Raw genomic sequence first — 23,055 nt, 5'->3', positions numbered from 1 at the left:
CCTTTGGAACAATAGAATGGTTTTTCTTTTTCCTTTTTTTGTTTCTTTTTTTGAGGGGTCATAGCTCACTGCTGCCTCGACCTTCAAATCTCAAGCGATCCTCCCACCTCAGCCTCTCAAGTAGATGGGACTACAGGTGCACGCCATCGCAGCAGGCTAATTGTTTTTAATTTTTTGTAGAGAAGGTGTCTCACTGTGTTGCTTAGACTGGTTCTGAACTCCTGGGCTCAAGTGAACCTCCCGCCCAGCAATCTAAGGTGTTGGGGTTACAGGAATGAGCCACTGTGCCCCACTGGAATGGTGTTTCTTAAACATCTGCCACGTTTGTGCTACTGTTTTAAAAGTATGTATTGCACATGTATATGCCAATATGCATATGGTTTCGTATCACTTCCCCAGGTGGAAACCAGTGTCATTTGCCATAAAATACCAAATAATCCAAGCTGGGCAGGTGGCTCAAGCCTGTAATCCCAGCACTTTGGGAGGCTGATTACTTGAGGTCAAGAGTTTGAGACCAGCATGGCCAATAAGGTGAAACCCCGTCCCTACTAAAAATACAAAAATTAGCCGGTTGTGGTGGCACATTCCTGTAACCCCAGCGACTTAGGAGGCTGAGGCAGGAGAATCTCTTGAACCTTGGAGGCGGAGGTTGCAGTGAGCCGAGATTGCGCCATTGCACTCCAGCCTGGGCGATAAAAGCAAAACTCCACCTCAAAAAACACCGCTAAAATAATCCAAAAAATAATAAAAAGGGAAAAGAGGCAGGCAAGATGGTGCATGCCTGTAGTCCCAACTACTCTGGAGGCTGAGGTGGGAGGATCCCTTGAAACTCAGGAGTTGGAGGCTGCCTGGGCAACATAGTGAGACCTTATCTCTTAACAAACCAAAAGAGTAGAGATACTGTTGCTGACTGTGAGCCTGTGGTCTGGTCTTATTATCATAGAAAAATACTAGCAGTGGAGGTGTTAATACCATTGAGACTTTCTCCTTGCTGTTGGCCTCTCATACTTTGGGAAATGTTGCTAAGATCTAGTTTAGGTACCACCTCCCTAAAGCCTTTTCTGTTCATTATAGCTCAAGTATCATTTTTCTCTACCTCTTTTTTTATTCATTACTTCTGTGGTGACTTGCGTCTCTATGTCATTAGTTACACAGTAAATTAGCACTTTCATTTGTTTTTGAGAGGATAGTGAATGTCATCTTTGTGTTGCTACAACACTGAGCAAAAGGCCTTACTTAGTGTACACTTAAAAGATTGAGTTGTATATGAAGTGGCCCTGAGGAGGAGTCAAAAAGAGGATGGGTGTGGTGTGGATGGCCTGGATTACTTAGTTCTACCTGTCCTGAGTAGGGAAATATGGATCTCTTGGAAAGACTGGGAAAGGAGGTTAATGGCCTCTGTTCCTTCCGAACAGGCCATTGTTGCTGAGCGAGGATGAAGAAGATACCAAGAGAGTTGTCCGCAGTGCCAAGGACAAGAGGTAAAGCCATGGCGAGGCTGGGTGATGGGAGTCTCTGGGAGCAATGAAGCTGTGGGGAGGCTGGGTGATAGGAGTCTCTGGGAGCAGTGGTGAGTTTTCCCTCGGTGGGCACGTTCAATGTGGTATCGGGCTCCCAACCCAGGTTTGAGGAGCTGACCAACCTTATCCGGACCATCCGTAATGCCATGAAGATTCGTGATGTCACCAAGTGCCTGGAAGAGTTTGAGCTCCTGGGAAAAGCATATGGGAAGGCCAAAAGCATTGTGGACAAAGAAGGTGTCCCCCGGTTCTATATCCGCATCCTGGCTGACCTAGAGGACTATCTTAATGAGGTGTGATGCCTATATTTATTACCACCACTTATTCATGGTTTTGTACTTTTAGTGGTGGGATGTATGGGATCTTTTAAAAATAAGCTAACAGATGTAGCTAATAAGTAGTACCAGCGGTGTTCCAATAGCAAGACTCAAAAGTGGAGAAGAAGCCTGGAGTTTAGGAAATGTTACTTAGTTTCAAATCACTGTTCTCTGTTTCTTTCCTCTTCTTCCCTTTAGCTTTGGGAAGATAAGGAAGGGAAGAAGAAGATGAACAAGAACAATGCCAAGGCTCTGAGCACCTTGCGTCAGAAGATCCGAAAATACAACCGTGATTTCGAGTCCCATATCACAAGCTACAAGCAGGTGGGGAGGCTAGAGGCACACTTACCGAACTGGGAACAGTGACCCCGTGACTGAGGCCCAAAGATGGAATTGCTAGTGGGAGGTGTGACTGGAGCAGGAAGATGACAGAACTGTCTGGGGTGGAGGGGTGGGGTGGGCTGATGGCTGGAGAGCATCCATGATTGTTCTCTCACTTCCCTCTCTGTCCAGAACCCCGAGCAGTCTGCGGATGAAGATGCTGAGAAAAATGAGGAGGATTCAGAAGGTGAGCAAAAGAACCTTTGTTGCAAATAGGAAGTCCAGAGTTAGTGCTGCCCTTGGCCTGGTTTCTTGGCTGCCCTCCAGTCTGGCTTTTCAACATTCAGGATCTTTTTCTCCCTCCATTACCACTAGGCTCTTCAGATGAGGATGAGGATGAGGACGGAGTCAGTGCTGCAACTTTCTTGAAGAAGAAGTCAGAAGCTCCTTCTGGGGAGAGTCACAAGTTCCTCAAAAAGATGGATGTAAGAGCCAGGGTTAGATGGATGATTTCCTGCCAGAGGTAGTTCCTGAGTCCCTGGGGGAGAAAGACAAGACTCAAACCCCTAGGGTTGGGAGGGGTGGAATTTAGTGGAGTTGAGAACAAGCTTCCTCTTACGTCAGAGCAGTGGGCAAACAGGGATCTGGGCCCAGCTCTGCCGGGGGAAGCTGTGTGTGTTCCTGCGGCCAAATTGCAGCATCACTCTGGGACTTGATGGTGAGTCCCAGCCCTTGGTATCTTGATTCCATGAGTAGCTGCTCTTGTTCTACTCATGAAAATAAATCTCAAACATGTGTTAGTAAGGAGGAGACACCAGTCGATCTCCCTATCTTCTTGCTGATCCTCTTTTCTTCCCTCTAAGGATGAAGATGAGGACTCAGAAGATTCCGAAGATGATGAAGACTGGGACACAGGTTCCACATCTTCCGATTCCGACTCAGAGGAGGAAGAAGGGAAACAAACCGCGCTGGCCTCAAGATTTCTTAAAAAGTAAGGAAAGTAGTGGGACCTAGGGTTAGGTTACACTGGAACTGGTGGAAAGCTCTTAATTGTCTGGAAGGTTATTGATTCTTCCATGGAGTCCTTTTAGGTTGGAGCAGCCAACTGTTAGCATTTTACAGTAGGATCAGAGAGTCAAGTACATTAGTTGGCTAAAGTCACGAAGCTAATGTGTCCTAAAGATGAGAATTGAAGGCTCCAGAGTCCAAATATTTACCCACAGCCTTACTCATTGCGTGTGGATTGGGTGCAAATCTCACTTTGGCACCCGATACCTGTGTGACATTGGACAAACTACTTAGCCTGTCTAATCTTCAGTTTTCTCATCTGTAAAATAAGGCAGGGAACCCTCCCTTCCAGAATAGCTGCAGGAATACAGGGAGGTGTGATGTAAGAAAGTAGTTCATCTAGGACTGACGTGTGGTGAGCCCTCAGTGTGCGTTGCTACTGTGTTACCCTTCCTGATAACTTCTTAGTACACATACAGCATACAGACTGCCGCAAGTGTTCATGACCTTTACTGGGACAGTCAGAACAGGGGAGGATCCCAGTGTGGATTCTGTCTCCCAGCCTTTATCAGCTGTACGACATTGTATAAGTTACTTGACCTTAAGTCTTAGTTTCTCCCTTTGAAATAAAAGTGATACCTGCTCTTTTGTATCCCATGGGAGTGAAATCTCAAGCTCACTAAAAATAGCGCTTTTATTTATTTTTTCTTAGCCAGTTTGCGCAAACTACAGATAAAAAGTGCTTTTTTTGAGACAGGGTCTCGCTCTTCCCAGGCTGGAGTGTAGTGATGCAATCTTGGCTCACTGCAACCACAACCTCTTGGGCTCAGGTGATCTTCCCACCTCAGGCTCCTGGGTAGCTGGGACTACAGGTACACTCCAGTACATCCGGCTAATTCTTGTGTTTTTAATACAGACAAGATTTCACCATGTTACCCATGCTGATCTTGAACTCCTGGGCTTAAGCGATCCTCCCGCCTCAGCCTCCCAAAGTGCTGGGGTTATAGGCGTGAGCCACTGCACCCAGACAAATAGTACCCCTTTAATGGGAAGATTATTGCTCTCAAGGTTGCTTTCCTGTGTTTAAAAGTTGTGGTCGTGCTGCTTTAGGGAGGTAGTGAGTTTCCAGCCCTCTAGAGGTCTAGAGAGGCTGAACAACTTACTTGGTGGGCATTTTGTTGAGAAGGCCTTTTTTGTCCAGTGCTTCAGGGAACACTGGTCAAGGTCTGGGCCACATTGTCTATCACACCCCTTCTTGGAGGGTTTACAACCACCTCTGGAAAGTTCCATGAGAATAAATATACCTAACTTTGTTTTATTAACCATCTCAAAAACTTGCTTGATCATGAAACTCGTTTTTTTAACCTGTTGACATCTTACAGAACTATCAGCGTTACTATTGGTTCAGGTCTTTTATATCTACTGTACTTTGTGTTTTTGTCTTTGAATAATTGTGTATTGAAGTCTCCCATTGTGTGGACTCTGGCGTGTGATGTGCACTGCACATGTGTGTTACACAAAGGCTCCTGTCTGAGGGAGCAAATGGGGCCTAAAATTAAACTTAAGACATCAAGGCTGGGCACAGTGGCTTACGCCTGTAATCCCAGCACTTTGGGAGGCCGAGGCGGGCGGATCACGAAGTCAGGAGATCGAGACCATCCTGGCTAACACAGTGAAACCCAGTCTCTACTAAAAATACAAAAAATTAGCCAGACATGGTGGCCGGCGCCTGTAGTCCCAGCTACTCGGAAAGCTGAGGCAGGAGAATCGCTTGAATTGGGAGGCAGAGGTTGCAGTGAGCTGAGATCGTGCCACTGCACTCCAGCCTGGGCGACAGAGCAAGACTCTGTCTCAGAAAACGAAACAAAACCAAAAAAACTGTAAGACTATAAAGCTATACTTTTATAAATACAGACTCAAAAGTTCTTAACAACATAGTAGAAAACCAAACACAGCAACATACAATAAGGATTATATGGGAGCACCCCCTCCTTGCCTGTAGGGGGATGGAGGATGGGTGGGCTCATCTCCCAAAAAAGTTTATAAAAAAAATTTAATAACCAAGTAGGATTTATCCCAATAATAGAAGGATGTTTTAATATGAAAGTCAACTAATATACTATATCAATAGAATAACAGACAAAAGCCATAGAGTCATCTCAGCAGATGCAAAAAAAAAGCATTTGAAAAAAATCCTAATATTCTTTCATGATAAAAGACTGAAGCTAGGAATAGAAGGGAGCTTCCCTCTACCCGATAAAGGATGTTTATGAAAAGGATGTTTCCTGTCCTTTTATTTTTAACTCTGCCATGCTGTATGATTAAGAGTGTTTCTTGGCTGGGCGTGGTGGCTCACGCCTGTAATCCCAGCACTTTGGGAGGCGGAGGCAGGCAAATCACAAGGTCAGGAGTTCGAGACCAGCCTGGCCAACATGGTGAAACCCCATCCCTACTGAAAATACAAAAAAATTAGCCCGGTGTGGTGGCCTGCGCCTGTAGTCCCAGCTACTCATGAGGCTAAGGCAGGAGAATTGCTTGAACCCAGGAGGCGGAGGTTGCAGTGTGCCGAGATCGCGCCATTGCACTTCAGCTCTGGGCAACAGAGCAAGACTCCGTCTCAGGAAAAAAAAAAAAAGAGTGTCTCTTAAGCACAGCTAGGTTTTTGGTTTGTTTTTTTTTTAATCTCATAAAATCTCTGCTTTTTTTTTCTTTTATTGTGATACATAACATTTCCCATTTTAACTATTTTCAGGTATACAAATCAGTGGCATTTAGTACGTTCACATTGTGCAGTGACCGCCAGAACTTGATCTCTGCTTCTCTGGCAATTTAGTTCATTTACGTTTATTATAGTTATTTACATATATATGATGGTTATTTATATATGTGTCTACATAATTAGTTTTTATCAAGATGGGGTCTTGCCCTGTTGCCCAGGATGGTCTCGAACTCCTGGGCTCGAGTAACCCTTCTGCCTGGGCCTCCTAAAGTGCTGGGATTACAGGCGTGAGCCACTGCACCCAGCCTGTTGTGGTTATCAATGTATTTATTCTTACCATTTTATGATATCTTATACTTTCTGTTTATCATCTTTATTTTAAATTTTGTAATAGCTTTATTGAGGTGTAAATGACATACAATAACTGCACTTGTTTAAAGTTTTTTTTTTTTTTTTTTTTTGAGACAGAGTCTTGCACTGTCGCCCAGGCTGGAGTGCAGTGGCGCAATCTCGGCTCACTGCAAGCTCCACCTCCCGGGTTCACACCATTCTCCTGCCTCAGCCTCCTGAGTAGCTGGGACTACAGCCACCCGCCACCATGCCTGGCTAATTTTTTGTACTTTTAGTAGAGACAGGGTTTCACCATGTTAGCCAGGATGGTCTCGATCTCCTGACCTTGTGATCCACCCGCCTCGGCCTTCCACTAAGTGCTGGGATTACAGGCATGAGCCACCGCACCCAGCCTTAAAGTTACATTTAATAAGTTGTGACATATGTTTACACCCATAGAACTCACCACAATCAAAACATAATATCCTAAAAATTTCACACCTAAACATTTCCACCTTCCCCTTTGTAATACTTCTCCCTGCCTCAGTTTCTTCACCCTATCCCTAGGCAACCACTAATTTGCTTTCTGTCACTAGGTAAGTTAGCATTTTCTAGAATTTTATGTAAATGGAATCAACGGTATATAATTTGGAGGGGGTAGTTTCTTTCATCATAATTATTTTGAAATTCATTCTGTCTTCTAAAGATTGGGCATCTCTAATTCCAAAGTCTGAAACTTCTGGAGCACCATAAGTGGACAGTTCCACATCTGACCTCATGTGACAGGTTGCAGTCAAAACTTTGTTTCATGCACAAAGTTATTTAAAATACTATGTAAAATTGCCATCAGGCTGTTTGTATAAGGTGTAGATGAAACACACAAATTTCATAGTTAGACTTGGAGCCCTTCCCAAGATACCTCATTATATATATGCAATTATTTGAAATTTGAAACACTTCTGGTTCTAAGCATTTCAGATAAGGGATATTCAGCCTGTATTTTATTTTTCTTTTATTTGTGTGTTTTTTGTTTTTGTTTTCGAGATGGAGTCTCACTGTGTTGCCCCGGCTGGAATGCAGTGGTGCAATCCTGGCCCACTGCAACCTCTGCCTCCTGGGTTCAAGTGATTCTCAGGCCTCATCTTCCTGGGTAGCTGGGACTACACGTGAGCACCACCACGCCCAGCTAATTTTTATATTTTTAGTAGAGATGAGGTTTCAGCATGTTGGCCAGGCTGGTCTTGAACTCCTGACCTTAGATGATTCGCTCACCTCAGCCTCCCAGAGTACTGGGATTACAGGCATGAGCCCCCACACCTAGCCTACATGTATTTTCTCATCCTCTTTTTTTTTTTCCCCGTTTCTAGTTATATATATTTTCTTATTATTCATTTTGTTTTTCTCTGCTGGTTTGGGAGTTACACATGCTATGCTTTTAGAGGTTATCCTTGAATTTTTTTTTTTTTTTTTTTTTGAGACACCAGCCTGTTGCTGAGGCTAGAGTGCAGTGGTGCGATCTCGGCTCACTGCAAGCTCCGCCTCCCGGGTTCACGCCATTCTCCTGCCTCAGCCTCCTGAGTAGCTGGGACTACAGGCACCTGCCACCATGCCCAGCTAAATTTTTTTGTATTTTTAGTAGAGACGGGGTTTCACTGTGTTAGCCAGGATGGTCTCGATCTCCTGACCTCGTGATCTGCCCACCTCAGCCTCCCAAAGTGCTGGAATTACAGGCGTGAACCACCGCACCCAGCCACATTTTTTTTTGTTAACCTGTAGACTAACTTGTATACCTAATCAGAAAAATCTAAAATTAGTTGAATCAATGTTCTGAGGAAAACCCTTGAGAAAATAAAGTTAGAATTTCAAGTGTTAGAATCTTTTTGACATTGAGAGTTTGTGGCTTTGTAGTGTAGAAGAATAATTCACAGACACTATTTCACTTGTATAACAAGGGAGACATTTTCAGATTAATTTCCAACCGAGCAAAAGCAGGATTTATATAGGAGAAAGAGGAACAAGGAGAGAGGGCAAAACCACAGAACAGTGGATTCTGTTTGCCCGTTTTTCTGTGTAAACTCTGATACTAACTCTCCTTGAGTATGCCAACTAGGGTTGGTGGATGCTCTAGAAAACACGATAGGCCCACTGCCAGTAAGGGTTTTCAGCAACTCCAGATTCAGCCAGTCTAAATATACCCTTTCCGTCATCAGCATTTCTCAGCCTTCATCTTTTGGTCAAAACAAGCTTGTAAAGGAGTGGGTTTATTCTCATGAGCTTCAGCCTCTTTGATGTGGGATAAGGCCATCTGTTGTCTTATGGTGATCTGAAGGTATTAGGGGGAAGTTCATCTATACCTGATGTCATGATTGACCTGTGAACTCTTTTTCTTTTTTTCTTTTTTTTTTTTTTTTTAGATGGAGTCTTGCTCTGTTGCCCAGGCTGGAGTGCAGTGGTGCAATCTCAGCTCACTGCAACCTCCGCCTCCCTGGTTCAAGCAGTTCTCCTCAGCCTCCCAAGTAGCTGGGATTACAGGTACGTGCCACCACGCCTGGCTAATTTTTTGTATTTTTAGTAGAGACGGGGTTTCGCCATGTTAGCCAGGATGGTCTCGATCTCCTTATCTCGTGATTGCCTGCCTCGGCTTCCCAAAGTGCTGGGATTACAGGCGTGAGCCACTGCGCCCAGCGACCTGTGAACTCTTACAGAGCTGCTGTCTACTTCTAAGAGTTACCTGATTCTGGAGGCGTTTTTTTGTTTTTGTTTTTGTTTTTTAAGTGAACCCCAGGATCTATAGTGAGACTGAATGTCCGAGTTGGGATCCTAAGGAAGGGTATACATCTAGGGCTTTCCATCAGTAGTTGTGGTTGGGAAGCCATGGGAAAATGGTGTGGTCCTCTGCAGTGTAGTTAGGCCTGACTTCCGTTGGTGTCTCTCAATAATGAGTTTTTAGTCTCTTAACTATGTATTAAGTAGAGGTAATACTCGTTTAGAAATGTTGCTTTTATCTGTTGATTATATAGCTGAGGATATAAACATTTGTTATCTGATAATTTCTAACAAGATATGAATATACCAGAGTATAATCTGTCATAGGAGAGGTCAAGCCAAGTCTTAGGTCTTTCCGTTAGAATTTCATACAATAGTACATTTCCCTTTTGAGGTGTGTATCATACTATCTTTAGTGCTAGAAGTAATACTTTAGCCAAGGAAGTTTTAAGTTCTTTTGAAGCATTCATTTTTAAAAATAGCTTTAGTTCTTCTGATCTCAGAGCTATACAGATGGTTTGGACCAAGAGGTTTTAGTTTAATGAACATGCTTTGCATATTTGCAAAGGATTTTACCTATAAAGTGAGTCATCATTAGAGTCTTGCAGTGGTACGGGGGAAAGATCCATAAGCTTTTGTTGTTGTTGTTGTTGTTGTTTTTAATAGAGACGGGCTTTTTACCTTGTCACCCAGACTGGTCTCAAACTCCTGGGCTCGAGCAATACGCCCACCTCGGCCTCCCAAAGTGCTGGGATTACAGGCTTGAGCCACCGTGCTTGGCCAGTCCATACACTTCTGTTGAGAGTTATGGCATTGGTCTTCTGGCAAGGGAAGACTTAATTTAACTGGTAAACTTATAGACTATTCCAAAAACATATTCAAACCTTTTAAGCAGTGAAAATGAAATTTATTTATAAATGTTCAAATGGTAGATTATGGTAATTACATATGAGTTTTCAAAAATGTTGAGTCTTTCTGGAAAGATTTATTCTTCAGTATGTGTGCAAAGTTTGAAGTAATTTGTCTTTGCCATTTGGTTTGTATTTTGTTACATAAATACATACTCAAGTCTGGAGATGGTTTCAGGCAACATCCAGTAGCCTAAGACCATTTCAAGGTAGCTGGTGATCTTTTTCTGTTTTGTGGGGACCTTTTTCGTAATGAACATTTTTTTAAAATTCAGAATTTAGATTAATCGTTTGTCAAGAGAGGAGAGAAAGGGATAAAACAGTTTAGGAATAGTAAAAAAGAAAAAAATGTTTTTATATATTTGGGGGAACTGATTCATTGATTAGTTGGTCAGTCTGGAGAAAGCAGCTGGTATCAAAGAAAATAAGTTGTTTGTGGATTCTTTGGAAAACTGTAGATGTTAGCTTTGGAGCAAAATGACAGGTTGGTTTTTTTTTGTTTTGTTTTATTTTGTTTTGTTTTTTTGGAGACTGAGTCTTGCTCTGTCACCCCGGCTTAAGTGCAGTGGCATGATTGTGGCTCACTGCAGCCTTCTCTGCCTCCCAAGTTCAAGTGATTCTCGTGCCTCAGCCTCCTAAGTAGCTGGGACTACAGGCGTGCACCACCATGCCTGGCTAATTTTTGTACTTTTAGTAGAGACGGGGTTCCACCATGTTGCCCAGGCTGGTCTTGGATTCCTGACGTCAAGTGATCTACCACGCCTAGCTGACAGGTTGTTTCTATTAATATGTCTACAGTGGCCTGGTTAGTACTCTGTCTTATTAGAGATGGCTATGGTTATGGTTCACTGTGCCCTCTAGGTCATTGTTGTAGAGCATAACTTGGACCCAGGAGCTGCTGGAGGAAAAGAGGAAGTTGATGGGAGGAAGAAGCCTTAGAGGTGGGGAGGGGCTGATCTGTCATCTTCTCCCATGTCTGTCGGCAGGGCACCCACCACAGATGAGGACAAGAAGGCAGCCGAGAAGAAACGGGAGGACAAAGCTAAGAAGAAGCACGACAGGAAATCCAAGCGCCTGGATGAGGAGGAGGAGGACAATGAAGGCGGGGAGTGGGAAAGGGTCCGGGGCGGAGTGCCGTTGGTTAAGGTGAGGGTTTCAGAGGTAAAATGAATTGGGGAACAGTTTGGGAGGACATAAAGGTCCCCTTGTGGGGAAAAGGCAAGGACAGTTTCCCGCTGGCATGCACATGACGGGATATGTACTGATACAGGAGAAGCCAAAAATGTTTGCCAAGGGAACTGAGATCACCCATGCTGTTGTTATCAAGAAACTGAATGAGATCCTACAGGCACGAGGCAAGAAGGGAACTGATCGGTAAGATTCGTGGGCCTGGGCAGTGGGATTGCAGGGTGGCAGAGGGTGGAGGTTGGGGGAAGGGATTGTTGGGAGGGTCTGTGTGTGGCTGTAGTAGAGGGAATTGTATGCTTGGGGCATCCCCGTCCATTATCTGCTGTTTACTCTTCTTGTGACTTAAAACCAATCACTTAACGTTTTGGGTCTGTTTTCCCATCTATACAATGAGATAATGTTCTCCTCTTTTTTTTTTTTTTGTTTGAGATGGAGTCTCGTTGTTGCCCAGGCTGGAGTGCACTGGCACGATCTCGGCTCACTGCAACCTTTTTGCCTTCTGGGTTCAACCGATTCTCCTGCCTCAGCCTCCTGAGTAGCTGGGATTACAGGAACCCGCCACCATCCCTGGCTGATTTTGTACTTTTAGTAGAGATGGGGTTTCACCATGTCTCGAACTCCTGACTTCAAGTGATCCGCCTGCCTCAGCCTCCCAAAGTGCTGGGATTACAGGCATGAGCTACCACACGTGGCTTTTTTTTTTTTAAGATTAAAAAAGTAAGAGTGTTTACCTTCTTTAGTTATTAGGTAACAGAGGATGGTGGTAGGTGTGAAGCATTTCACAGCATTCCAGGATGGTTGGGATTATTGTTGCTTCTGTTTGGAATTTATAAAGGAGAAGCAGGGATATGGGTGATGAGGAGGGCGTGTTATCTGAAGAGGGCATGCTGGGAGAGACTTTGTGATTTGTCTCCAAAGCCTCACCCAGCTCTCTGGCCCTCTAGTGCTGCCCAGATTGAGCTGCTGCAACTGCTGGTTCAGATTGCAGCGGAAAACAACCTGGGAGAGGGCGTCATTGTCAAGATCAAGTTCAATATCATCGCCTCTCTCTATGACTACAACCCCAACCTGGCAACCTACATGAAGGTGAGAGCAGTGAAGAGGCTCATCTCAGGGCATCGCTGGTGGGTTGGGGGAAGAAGGTACCTAGCATCTTAAGACTCAGGGGCTATGGAGGCAGTCTTGGTGGTGGAAGGCTCCATGATTCCTGCTGAAGGGGGAGGCATCCGCTTACTCTACCTTCACACCTCTGACTCTGATGTGGCCTGAAATCTTGGCAGCCAGAGATGTGGGGGAAGTGCCTGGACTGCATCAATGAGCTGATGGATATCCTGTTTGCAAATCCCAACATTTTTGTTGGAGAGAATATTCTGGAAGAGAGTGAGAACCTGCACAACGCTGACCAGGTAAAGGGAGGAGTTGGCAGGATAACTGGAGGTGTGTATTTTATGCTTTGGGAAGGCTCAGTGGGACCCGAGGGTTGAGGTTTGAGACTGAGATCTGGGCTAATTTGTTGACTCCTCCTTCGCCTTCCTTTTCAGCCACTGCGTGTCCGTGGCTGCATCCTAACTCTGGTGGAACGAATGGATGAAGAATTTACCAAAATAATGCAAAATACTGACCCTCACTCCCAAGGTGAGCCTGAGCAAGCGTGGGCTTTGCTGAGAGGAAAATTGTGGGGAATATTACTAGGTTTAGAGCTTTGTGAGGATTATACTAAGTCAGAGTGCTTGAAAAGCCAGCCTTTCAACTTACCTACCTAGCGTTCACACGGAAGGGCCTGATGAGATGCTGGCTCCCAGTCCCATCGTTTCTGATTCCATAGGTCTGAGTGGGGCCTGAGAACCTGCACCTCTAGCCTGCTCCCAGGTTGCTGGTCTCAGGGCTATACTTTGAGAACCTTTGGGGTAAGGCATCTATTCACTTCTCTTGTTTAGCTTGGATGAGAGGCATTGGGGTGTGAAAGTGCAGCATAGTTTACTCAGTAAAAGTGTGAATGTGCCCATCAAGTCAAGGGTGTAGTGATTAACAAGGCAGCCAAAAGCTTACCTTTTGTGCTGGATGGAGAAAGGCAGTTTGAAAAATAATAGTAGTAAGATATGGCCGGGCGTGGTGGCTCACGTTTGTAATTCCAGCTCTTTGGGAGGCCGAAGCAGGCGGATCCCAAGGTCAGGAGATCGAGACCATCCTGGCTAACACGGTGAAACCCCATCTCTACTAAAAATACACACACACACACACACACACACACACAAAATTAGGCGTGGTGCTGGGCGCCTATAGTCCCAGCTACTCGGGAGGCTGAGGCAGGAGAATGGCATGAACCCAGGAGGCGGAACTTGCAGTGAGCCAAGATCACACCCCTGCACTCCAGCCTGGGCGACAGAGCAAGACTCCATCTCAAAAAAAAAAAAAAAAAAAAAAGTATGATATTAAGATAATTCTGGGCCAGGTGCAGTGGCTCACGCCTGTAATCCTAGCACTTTGGGAGGCTGAGGTGGGTGAATCATGTGAGGTCAGGAGTTTGAGACCAGCCTGGCCAATGTGGCAAAACCCTGGCTCTACTCAAATACAAAAATTAGCCAGGCATGGTGGCAGGTGCCTGTAAATCCCAGCTATGTGGGAGGCTGAGGCAGGAGAATCCCTTGAGCCCAGCGGGCCAGAGGTTGCAATGAGCTGAGATCACACCACTGCACTCCAGCCTGGGCGAAAGAGTGAAACTCCATCTCAAAAAATAATAATAAATTCTAGATGATATAAAGTTCAGAGTTAAACTAGGGCCCTGTGGTAAGAAGTGGCTGGAGGGGTGGCTGCTGTAGCTAACAGCTGGAGAAAGCACCCTTAAGTAGGGACCACCTGAGGTGAGATCCAATGAGGAGGAGTTAGGGGAAGAATCAGCTGAAGACAGCGCCTGACAGGAGGAGCAGAGAACGAGCTTGATGTTCCAGGAGTAAAAAGGCCAGTAGGACTCCAGCACAGGAAGCCAGAGGGAGAATCGTGGGAGACCAGGCAAGGGCCAGGCCTGGCAGACCCTTATTGGCAGAGGTTGGCAGTTGGGATTTTTTTCCTAAGCTGTGGGACTGGAAGGTTCTGGGTCCTGGGAGTGGGAGATGGCCTTTCTGGGGCACACTGACTAGACTTTTCTGACGGGTGCAGAAGAGGGACGGGTTGATTGGAATGAGTGGGGACAGATGGGAAAGCCTGGCTGCCCAGCTGAGACAAGGGTGGGTGCTCTCCCTGCCAGAGTACGTGGAGCACTTGAAGGATGAGGCCCAGGTGTGTGCCATCATCGAGCGTGTGCAGCGCTACCTGGAGGAGAAGGGCACTACCGAGGAGGTCTGCCGCATCTACCTGCTGCGCATCCTGCACACCTACTACAAGTTTGATTACAAGGCCCATCAGCGGCAGCTGACCCCGCCTGAGGGCTCCTCAAAGGTGAGCACGTGGCAGTCATGGCAGAGGGGAATGGGTGTGTCCACCTGTCCTCCACTTCTGTCAGGACTTGACAGCAAATCTGTTACTCTCTAGACTTCCGCAGGTGGAGCAGGGAGGGAAACTGAGGTATTAGAATGAGACTGGATAGAGTCTCATCTTTAGTTGCTAGAGCCTGTGCCTTTTAAAGCTGGATCTCCTTTGCAAATAACCTCCCTTCCTCCCCAGTCTGAGCAAGACCAGGCAGAAAATGAGGGCGAGGACTCGGCTGTGTTGATGGAGAGACTGTGCAAGTACATCTACGCCAAGGACCGCACAGACCGGATCCGCACATGCGCCATCCTCTGCCACATCTACCACCATGCTCTGCACTCCCGCTGGTACCAGGCCCGCGACCTCATGCTCATGAGCCACTTGCAGGACAACATTCAGCATGCAGACCCGCCAGTGCAGGTAGGATGGGGAGGCCTTGGAGGTGAAGGAGTTGCCAGGCCCCTGGCCTCTTGGCAAACTGGCTTAACCAGAACAGCCACCTGTCTGGCCGGTGCAAATTTAAGTAGACACTTGGTCTTTCCCAGTTGCCAGCATCCTGCAGTCCTCCTGCATGTAAACACATAATTTCGTGTCAAAAAAAAAATTATCCAGGCTTGGTAGTGCTTGAGCCCAAGAGGCAGAGGTTCCAGTGAGCCGAGGTTGTGCCACTGCACTCCAGCCTGGGTAATGGAGCAAGACTGTTCAAAAAAAAAAAAAAAAAAAAGCTGTGTCTGGAAGTGTAGATCATGTAAAAGTATATTTGAGGCAACTAGGAAATGTTTATGTGTAGAGCACCTGGTGAACCTGTCTGGGGGTAATGCTGGTTTTTAAACAGCCCTCCTGTTTGTGTTTTTATTCTATGGTATGAACATATCACTGTGTCTGTTTTCCTCTTGGCGGACACCCAGTTTATTTCCAGTTTTTGGCTCTAATGTATGAAGCTGCTGTGAACATTCTTGTAAGAAACTCAAAAGTGGTTATACCATTTTACACTCCTGCTAGTGTTTGGGAGTTCCTTGTCAACTTTTGGTGGTGTTGGTCTTTTTTTGAGAGGGAGTCTCGCTCTGTCGCCAAGGCTGGAGTGCAGTGGTGCAATCTTGGCTCACTGCAACTGCCACCTCCCAGGATCAAGCGATTCTACCTCAGCCTCCCGAGTAGCTGGGATTACAGGTGCCCGCCACCACTTCCGACTAATTTTTGTAATTTAGTAGAGATAGGGTTTCACCATGTTGGCCAGGCTGGTCTCAAACTCCTGACCTCAAGTGATCTGCCTGCCTCAGCCTCCCAAAGTGCTGAGATTACAGGAGTGAGCCATCATGCCGGCGGTGGTATTGGTCTTTTAAACTTTTTTTTGTGTTTGTTTTTTGAGGCAGGGTCTTGCACTGTCACCTAGACTGAGTGTAGTGGCATGATCATGACCCGCAGTAGCCTCAAATTCCCAGGTTCAAGTGATCCTCCCACCTCAGCCTCCATAGTAGCTGGGACTACAGGCATCTGCCGCCATAGCTGGGACTACAGGCATGTGCCACCATGCCTGGCTAGTTTTTAATTTTTTGTAGAGACAGGGTCTCACTATGTTGCCCAGGCTGGTCTCAAAGATCTTTTAGGGGTGTGTGTGTGTGTGTGTGTGTGTGTGTGTGTGTGTGTGTGTGTGTGTCTCTTTTATGGGGTGTGTGTGTATCTTTTAGGGGTTGTGTGTGTGTGTATCTTTTAGGGGGTGTGTGTGTGTGTGTGTGTGTGTGTGTGTGTTTTGAGACAGAGTCTCGCTCTGTTGCCCAGGCTGGAGTGCAGTGGTGCAATCTTGGCTCACTACAACCTCCATCTCCCAGGTTCAAGCCATTCTCCTCCCTCACCATTCCATGTAGCTGGGATTATAGGCACGTGCCACCACACCAGGCTAATTTTTGTATATTTAATAGAGACAAGATTTCACTATGTTGGCCAGGCTGGTCTTGAACCTCAGGTGACCCACCCACCTCAGCCTCCCAAAGTGCTGGGATTACAGGCGTGAGCCACCACAACCGGCCACTCAAAGGTCTTTTAAATTTTAGTTGGTTGTCTAATGGTATCTCATTGTGGTGTTAGTTTGCATTTCCCTGGTGACTATTGATATTGGCTACTTTTTTACTTTTTTATGTTTATTGGCCATTTATCTTTCATGAAATAATAAATATCTAGTCAGTTCTTGCCCATTTAAAACAATTGGATTGTTCACTTTATTGAGTTGTAGGAGTGCCTTATCTATCCTGGATAGCTAGTCCTGTGTCAGAATTTTTTTTTTTTTTTTTTTTTTTTGGAGACGGAGTCTCGCTCTGTCGGCAGGCTGGAGTGCAGTGGCGCGATCTTGACGACTCACTACAACCTCTGCTTCCCAGGTTCAGGCAATTCTCCTGCCTCAGCCTCCCGAGTAGCTGGGACTACAGGCGCCCACCACCATGCCCAGCTAATTTTTTTTATTTTTTAGTATCCGTGTTGGCCAGGATGGTCTCGATCTCTTGACCTCATGATCCGCCCGCCTCACCCTCCCAAAGTGCAGGGATTACAGGCATGAGCCACTGCGCCCGGCCCAGTTTTTTCTTTTATAGTAATTATTTTCTGGATCCTGTCTAAAAAACCTTTGCCTAACTGAAATTCATGAAGACTTTTTAAATTTCTCTCTTTTTTCTTTTTGTAAGTTGCTATGGGTGTTAGCTTTTACATTTAGTCTTATAGTTGGTCTTGGTTTGATTTTTGCATCTGGTGAGGTTGGGATCAGGGTTTCTTTTTCCTCCATATGGATACCTAGTTGTTCTAGCATCATTTGTAGAAAAGACTTCTTTTCCCCTATTGTATTGCTTTGGTGTCTTTGTGGAAAACAATATGAAAAACCACATTACCTATAAGAGTAGGTGTTTTTCAGGTCATTCCCTCTGTCCCATTCATTTGCCTTTTTGTCTGTCCTTATACTATCTTCATTGCTGTGCAACATAGCAAAACCCTGTCTCTACAAAAAATACAGAAACGAGTCAGGCATAGTGGTGCACGCCTGTAGTCCCACCTACTCAGGAGGCTGAGGTAGGAGGATTGCTTGAGCTCAGGAGGTCGAGGCTGCAGGAGCCACGATCACGCCAGTGCACTCTAGCCTGGGCAACAGAGCAAGACTGTCTCAAAAAGAAAAGAAATACCCGGTTACTTCTCCTTCATTCTATTCATATAATGAATAACTATGAGTTCATTATTGTGTGTTTTTTGTTTTTTGAAAAAGGGTGTCACTCTGTCACCCAAGCTGGAGTGCAGTGGCGCGATCTCGGCTCACTGCAATCTCTGCCTCCCAGGCTCAAGCAATTCTCCTGCCTCAGCCTCTCGAGTAGCTGGGATTACAGGTGCACATCACCACTACCCGGCTAACTTTTGTATTTTTAGTAGAGACGGGGTTTCACCATGTTGGGCAGGCTGCTCTTGAACTCCTGACCCCACGATCCACCCACCTCGGCCTCCCAAACTGCTGGGATTACAGGCATGAGCCACCACGCCCAGCCGAGTTCATTACATTTTTATACCAACCTTTTATTCCTGAAGTATATCCAGTTTGGTCATGTATATTGTCTCTTTTATATTATATATTGCTGGATTCTGTCGCTAACATTTTTAAGGCTTTTTGCATGTAAGCTTATGACTGGTATTGATCTCCACATTTTTATTGTTATGACTACACTTAGCCTTTCCCCCCAAGATTTGTACCACTTACCGTCTCCCCTGTCTTAATTAGTGCCAAGTCCCTCTTCCCAGTTGCTTAGACCAGAAACCTTGGAGTCATTCTTGATTCGAACTTTTCCCTCATATACTGTATCTGATTCCCCAGCCATTCCTGTTCAGTCCATGATGAGAACACTTCTGTCACTTCTGCTTGTACCCTCTGCTCTCAGCCACCATCATCTGCCTTTGTGTCCCTTCAGTCCCTTTGTTCTGTTCATAATACAGATTAACCCTGTTCAGTTATGTCAGATCATATTACCTGTTTGCTCAAAACCTTCCCATGGTTTCTTGTCTTAAAACTCATAACAAGTCCAGGCACGGCGGCTCACACTTGTAATCCCAGCACTTCGGGAGGCCGAGGCGGGTGGATCACGAGGTCAAGAGGTCGAGACCATCCTGGCTAACACGGTGAAACCCTGTCTCTACTAAAAATACAAAAAATTAGCCGGGCGTGGTGGCGGGCGCCTGTAGCCCCAGCTACTCGGAGAGGCTGAGGCAGGAGAATGGCGTGATCCCGGGAGGCGGAGCTTGCAATGAGCCAAGATCACGCCGCTGCACTCCAGCCTGGGTGACAGAGTGAGACTCCGTCTCCAAAAAAAAAAAAAAACAAAAAACAAAAAACTCATACAGGGCTGGTGCTCGCCCATCCCCCAGCTTGTGGTGGCATCTTTTCCCAGCCCTAGCTGTGTCACGCCCCTTGTTTCTTGAATATGCCTGGCCCGGTTCTTCCACAGGATCACTGCGTTTATTTTTCCTTTTTATAGGATATTCTTTCCCCAGATGCCTGCATGACTTGCTCTCTCTTTAGGTCTTTATTCAAACATTCTTTCCCAATGAGGCCTTCTGTAGTTATATGAACATTTGAGCCTCCACCACTGCGCAGACTGCCTTCCTGGCTCCGTCCTCTGCTTTATTTTTCTTCTCAGCATGAGTCACCATCCTCGTAGTGCAGCTCTCTTGCCCACCACACCCCACCCCTAGACATAAGCTTCATGCAGACTGGGGACTTGTCTGTTTTGCTCTCCCTCCCCAGCCTAGTGCTCAGCACATAGTAGGCACTTGAAGTAGATTTGTTTAGTTTTGTTTTTGTTTTTTATCTTTAGGGATGGGGTATCTCCATGTTGCTCAGGCCCATCTTGAACCCCTGGGCTCAAGTGATCCTCCCACCTTAGCCTCCCAAAGTGCTGGGATTACAGGTGTGAGCCACTGCTACCCGGCTTAGTTATGGAATAAATGAAGACTTGTCTTGCAGCTGTCATCTCTGAGTGCATTATGACCCTTTGCCCCCAGATCCTTTACAACCGCACCATGGTGCAGCTGGGCATCTGTGCCTTCCGCCAAGGCCTGACCAAGGACGCACACAACGCCCTGCTGGACATCCAGTCGAGTGGCCGAGCCAAGGAGCTTCTGGGCCAGGGCCTGCTGCTGCGCAGCCTGCAGGAGCGCAACCAGGAGCAGGAGAAGGTGGAGCGGCGCCGTCAGGTCCCCTTCCACCTGCACATCAACCTGGAGCTGCTGGAGTGTGTCTACCTGGTGTCTGCCATGCTCCTGGAGATCCCCTACATGGCCGCCCATGAGAGCGATGCCCGCCGACGCATGATCAGCAAGCAGTTCCACCACCAGCTGCGCGTGGGCGAGCGACAGCCCCTGCTGGGTGAGTGTGGAGCTCCAGGGTTCAGCAGGCTGCCTCGCTGCCTGATTACACATAAGGATTAAGAGAAGTGAAGGGAGTAACTCTCCCACCACTCGACTCATCTGATTTAATGACACCTCCTCTGCCTGGCACTGTGCTAAGTGTTTTACAAATAATTATTTAATCTGCATTAGTAATAACCCTATGCCGGTAGGTACTAGTAATACCCTTTTTCCCAGTGGAGAAACTGAGGCACAGAGAAGTTAAGTGACTTGCCCGAGTTTAATGCAGCTCATGTGTACCTCTGATCTTTCTTTCCCTTTTCTTCCCTTCATGTACATTATATTCCAGCCAAACCAACTATCGTAGAGCCATATCGTTCAAGAGGCTAACGTTGATTCCTTTGGCCCCTTTTGAAGGACAGATCCTGCAGGGTTGCAGTGAGTGGTGACTCACTGGAAAGGAATTGAGCTGCGCCCTTCCTGTGACATTGGCCCACAGGAGGGCTTGACGAGTGAGCTGAGCCCAGTGTCCACAGCCACATCCCCCTACAGATTTGTCCTCTCCTGGTCATGTGTATGTTTGGGCTAAAGGGCAAGTTCCCTTAGGCACATTTTGTTTGGCTTATGTAGTGAGATTTACTTTGTGGGGAAATTTCCCATGAAAATCGGAATTTTCATGTCTTAGAATATTGGCAATCTGTCGCTCCTGGCCCTGCCTTCCTGCAGAGCTAGCCTTGGCTGGAGCTGAAGTAGCAGCGATGGGAAAGGGCTGTCTGCTTCTCCACAGTCCCTGCCTCTCAATTTCTCCCTACAGTGGTTCCAAAAGCCAGTTTCCATCAGCCCTGCACTGTTGTTCGGCCTATAGAGAAATATTCTTTGAGCCCCTAAACTTGCCTTTTTCTTTCTTTCTTTTTTTTTTTTTTTTCGAGACGGAGCCTCACTGTTGCCCAGACTGGAGTGCAGTGGTGCAGTCTCAGCTCACCGCAATCTCCACCTCCTGGGTTCAAGTGATTCTGCTGCCTCAGCCTCTCGAGTAGCTGAGACTACAGGCCCCCGCCACCATGTCCAGCTAATTTTTTGTATTTTTAGTAGAGATGGGGTTTCTTCATGTTGGCCAGGCTGGTCTCGAATTCCTGACCTCAGGTGGCCCGCCCACCTCGGCTTCCCAAAGTGCTGGGATTACAGGTGTGAGCCACCGCGCCCAGACCAACCTTGCCTTTTGCAAGTGTTAATATGGTTAAAATGGAGGTTCATCCAGGAGGGCTGTGTGCCTCTCCTTACACTCTTACACTTAGCCCTGCTCCTATGGTTCCATTTGGACCTGATCCCCGTTCGCATTGAGCTTGCCGTTCTTGCTGTGGAGTCTGCGTGTTTGTGTTTCACTGTCTGCCACCCATTTCTAGCTGTAGAACTTTTGCACTTTGTCTACCCTGAATTCCAGTTACTATGGCGTACCATGTCTTACCTTCCTGGCTTGTCTTAGGATTGTATTTGGGGGCCTGAGTTCATAATTAATATATAAACTTGTGATTTTAGAGATAATTTTGACCGGGGCTAAGTTTTTTAAGGAAAAGAAGTGAGCTGCTTGGAAGAATAATAAGCTGGCAACAGTGTAATTGATGCATGGGAATGGCACCATTCATGAAGGTGATGTGAGTCAGGAAGGGTTGGTAATTCCATTCCAGTTGAGCTGGAAGAGGTGGTTTTGTTTTGTTTTGTTTTGTTTTTTGAGACAGAGTCTCGCTCTGTAGCCCAGGCTGGAGTGCAGTGGCAAGATCTCAGCTCACTGCAAATTCTGCCTCCCGGGTTCAAGCAATTTTCCTGCCTCAGCCTCCCGAGTAGTTGGGATTACAGGCGTGTGCCACTATGCCTGGCTAATTTTTGTATTTTTAGTAGAGACGAGGTTTTGCCATGCTGGCCAGGCTGGTCTCCAACTCCTGACCTCAGATGATCCGCCTCCCAAAGTGCTGGGATTATTAGAGGTGTGAGCCACCACGCCTGGCTGGAAGAGGTGTTTTTAGGTCAAGGAAGCTGACGAGAATCTGATGAAAGCCGTGGGCCTTTTTCCTAGGAAGAATGTACATGAGGACATGTGCACAATTTGTCAACATTTTTGAGGGTTTCGGCAGTCCCCTGAAGTGCATCTATGGACTGATTGAGTTCAAACATTTGTGCAGATGGAGTGGCTTGGGCGACTATGTGGCTGTTTGGTGGAGAGGCGGGGAGAGTCTCTAGTATGGTTTGCTCCTCCAGCCTCTGTTCCTCCTTAAAGAGTGCTAATGGAACTTGTCCCAAAAGTTCCCTAGGCCCTGCCTCATTCCCACCCTTTCAGGTCCCCCTGAGTCCATGCGGGAACATGTGGTCGCTGCCTCCAAGGCCATGAAGATGGGTGACTGGAAGACCTGTCACAGTTTTATCGTCAATGAGAAGATGAATGGGAAAGTGTGGGACCTTTTCCCCGAGGCTGACAAAGTCCGCACCATGCTGGTTAGGTGAGCAGACAGAGAGGCCATGATGGGTCGGGGAAGAAGAGACTGGTTGGTCCCCTTCCCTGAGGCCCTGTTGTGTCTTCTGTCCCCTCTTCCCACAGGAAGATCCAGGAAGAGTCACTGAGGACCTACCTCTTCACCTACAGCAGTGTCTATGACTCCATCAGGTAGGTGGGGCCCTGGGGACACAGAAGGGCCCCAGCCTTGTGGGCAAGTGTCCTGATTGCCCCTGCCCTCTGCCTTCTTTCTTCCCAGCATGGAGACGCTGTCAGACATGTTTGAGCTGGATCTGCCCACTGTGCACTCCATCATCAGCAAAATGATCATTAATGAGGAGCTGATGGTAGGGGCCGGGGTGGGAAGCGGGCAGGTGGAGCCATGGAGGGATTGGAGCAGAGGGGCCTGATCTGTGTCGTGTCCCCTCCTCTGCCTTGGCGCCTGTCAGGCCTCCCTGGACCAGCCAACACAGACAGTGGTGATGCACCGCACTGAGCCCACTGCCCAGCAGAACCTGGCTCTGCAGCTGGCCGAGAAGCTGGGCAGCCTGGTGGAGAACAACGAACGGGTGTTTGACCACAAGCAGGGCACCTACGGGGGCTACTTCCGAGGTGAGTACTTCGGCTCCTCTCCTTGCCCAGCTCCTGGTGCCCTCAC

General features: G+C 46.8%; 1 protein-coding gene across 17 annotated transcripts in view; it reads left to right on the top strand.

Annotated features, from left to right (window-relative positions):
• Positions 1-23,055, top strand: part of LOC117978768 (eukaryotic translation initiation factor 3 subunit C) — a 44,098-nt gene that overhangs the window by 627 nt on the left and 20,416 nt on the right. For 16 of the 17 annotated variants that reach the window (XR_008621374.2, XR_010110229.1, XR_008621365.2 and 13 more), the window contains exons 2-19: positions 1,416-1,481; positions 1,624-1,813; positions 2,036-2,161; positions 2,351-2,405; positions 2,534-2,643; positions 3,022-3,149; positions 10,876-11,035; positions 11,160-11,263; positions 12,022-12,163; positions 12,358-12,483; positions 12,619-12,712; positions 14,322-14,512; positions 14,738-14,962; positions 19,568-19,931; positions 22,245-22,404; positions 22,503-22,568; positions 22,657-22,744; positions 22,847-23,009. Coding sequence is in view for 2 of the 17 variants with exons in the window: in XM_034951900.3 (XP_034807791.3) it covers positions 1,416-1,481; positions 1,624-1,813; positions 2,036-2,161; positions 2,351-2,405; positions 2,534-2,643; positions 3,022-3,149; positions 10,876-11,035; positions 11,160-11,263; positions 12,022-12,163; positions 12,358-12,483; positions 12,619-12,712; positions 14,322-14,512; positions 14,738-14,962; positions 19,568-19,931; positions 22,245-22,404; positions 22,503-22,568; positions 22,657-22,744; positions 22,847-23,009 (2,558 nt within the window). In the remaining 15 variants the exon portion in view is untranslated. Of the gene's footprint in view, positions 1-1,415; positions 1,482-1,623; positions 1,814-2,035; positions 2,162-2,350; positions 2,406-2,527; positions 2,644-3,021; positions 3,150-8,629; positions 8,748-10,875; positions 11,036-11,159; positions 11,264-12,021; positions 12,164-12,357; positions 12,484-12,618; positions 12,713-14,321; positions 14,513-14,737; positions 14,963-19,567; positions 19,932-22,244; positions 22,405-22,502; positions 22,569-22,656; positions 22,745-22,846; positions 23,010-23,055 lie in introns of those variants that run through there. The other variant, XM_055099658.2, reaches the window with a different exon arrangement.

This window comes from Pan paniscus, chromosome 18 (genome assembly GCF_029289425.2).
Source record: "Pan paniscus chromosome 18, NHGRI_mPanPan1-v2.0_pri, whole genome shotgun sequence".
Classification (NCBI taxonomy): domain Eukaryota; kingdom Metazoa; phylum Chordata; class Mammalia; order Primates; family Hominidae; genus Pan; species Pan paniscus.
The sequence above is the reverse complement of the archived record's forward strand: the minus strand, read 5'-3'. Positions and strand labels throughout refer to the sequence as shown.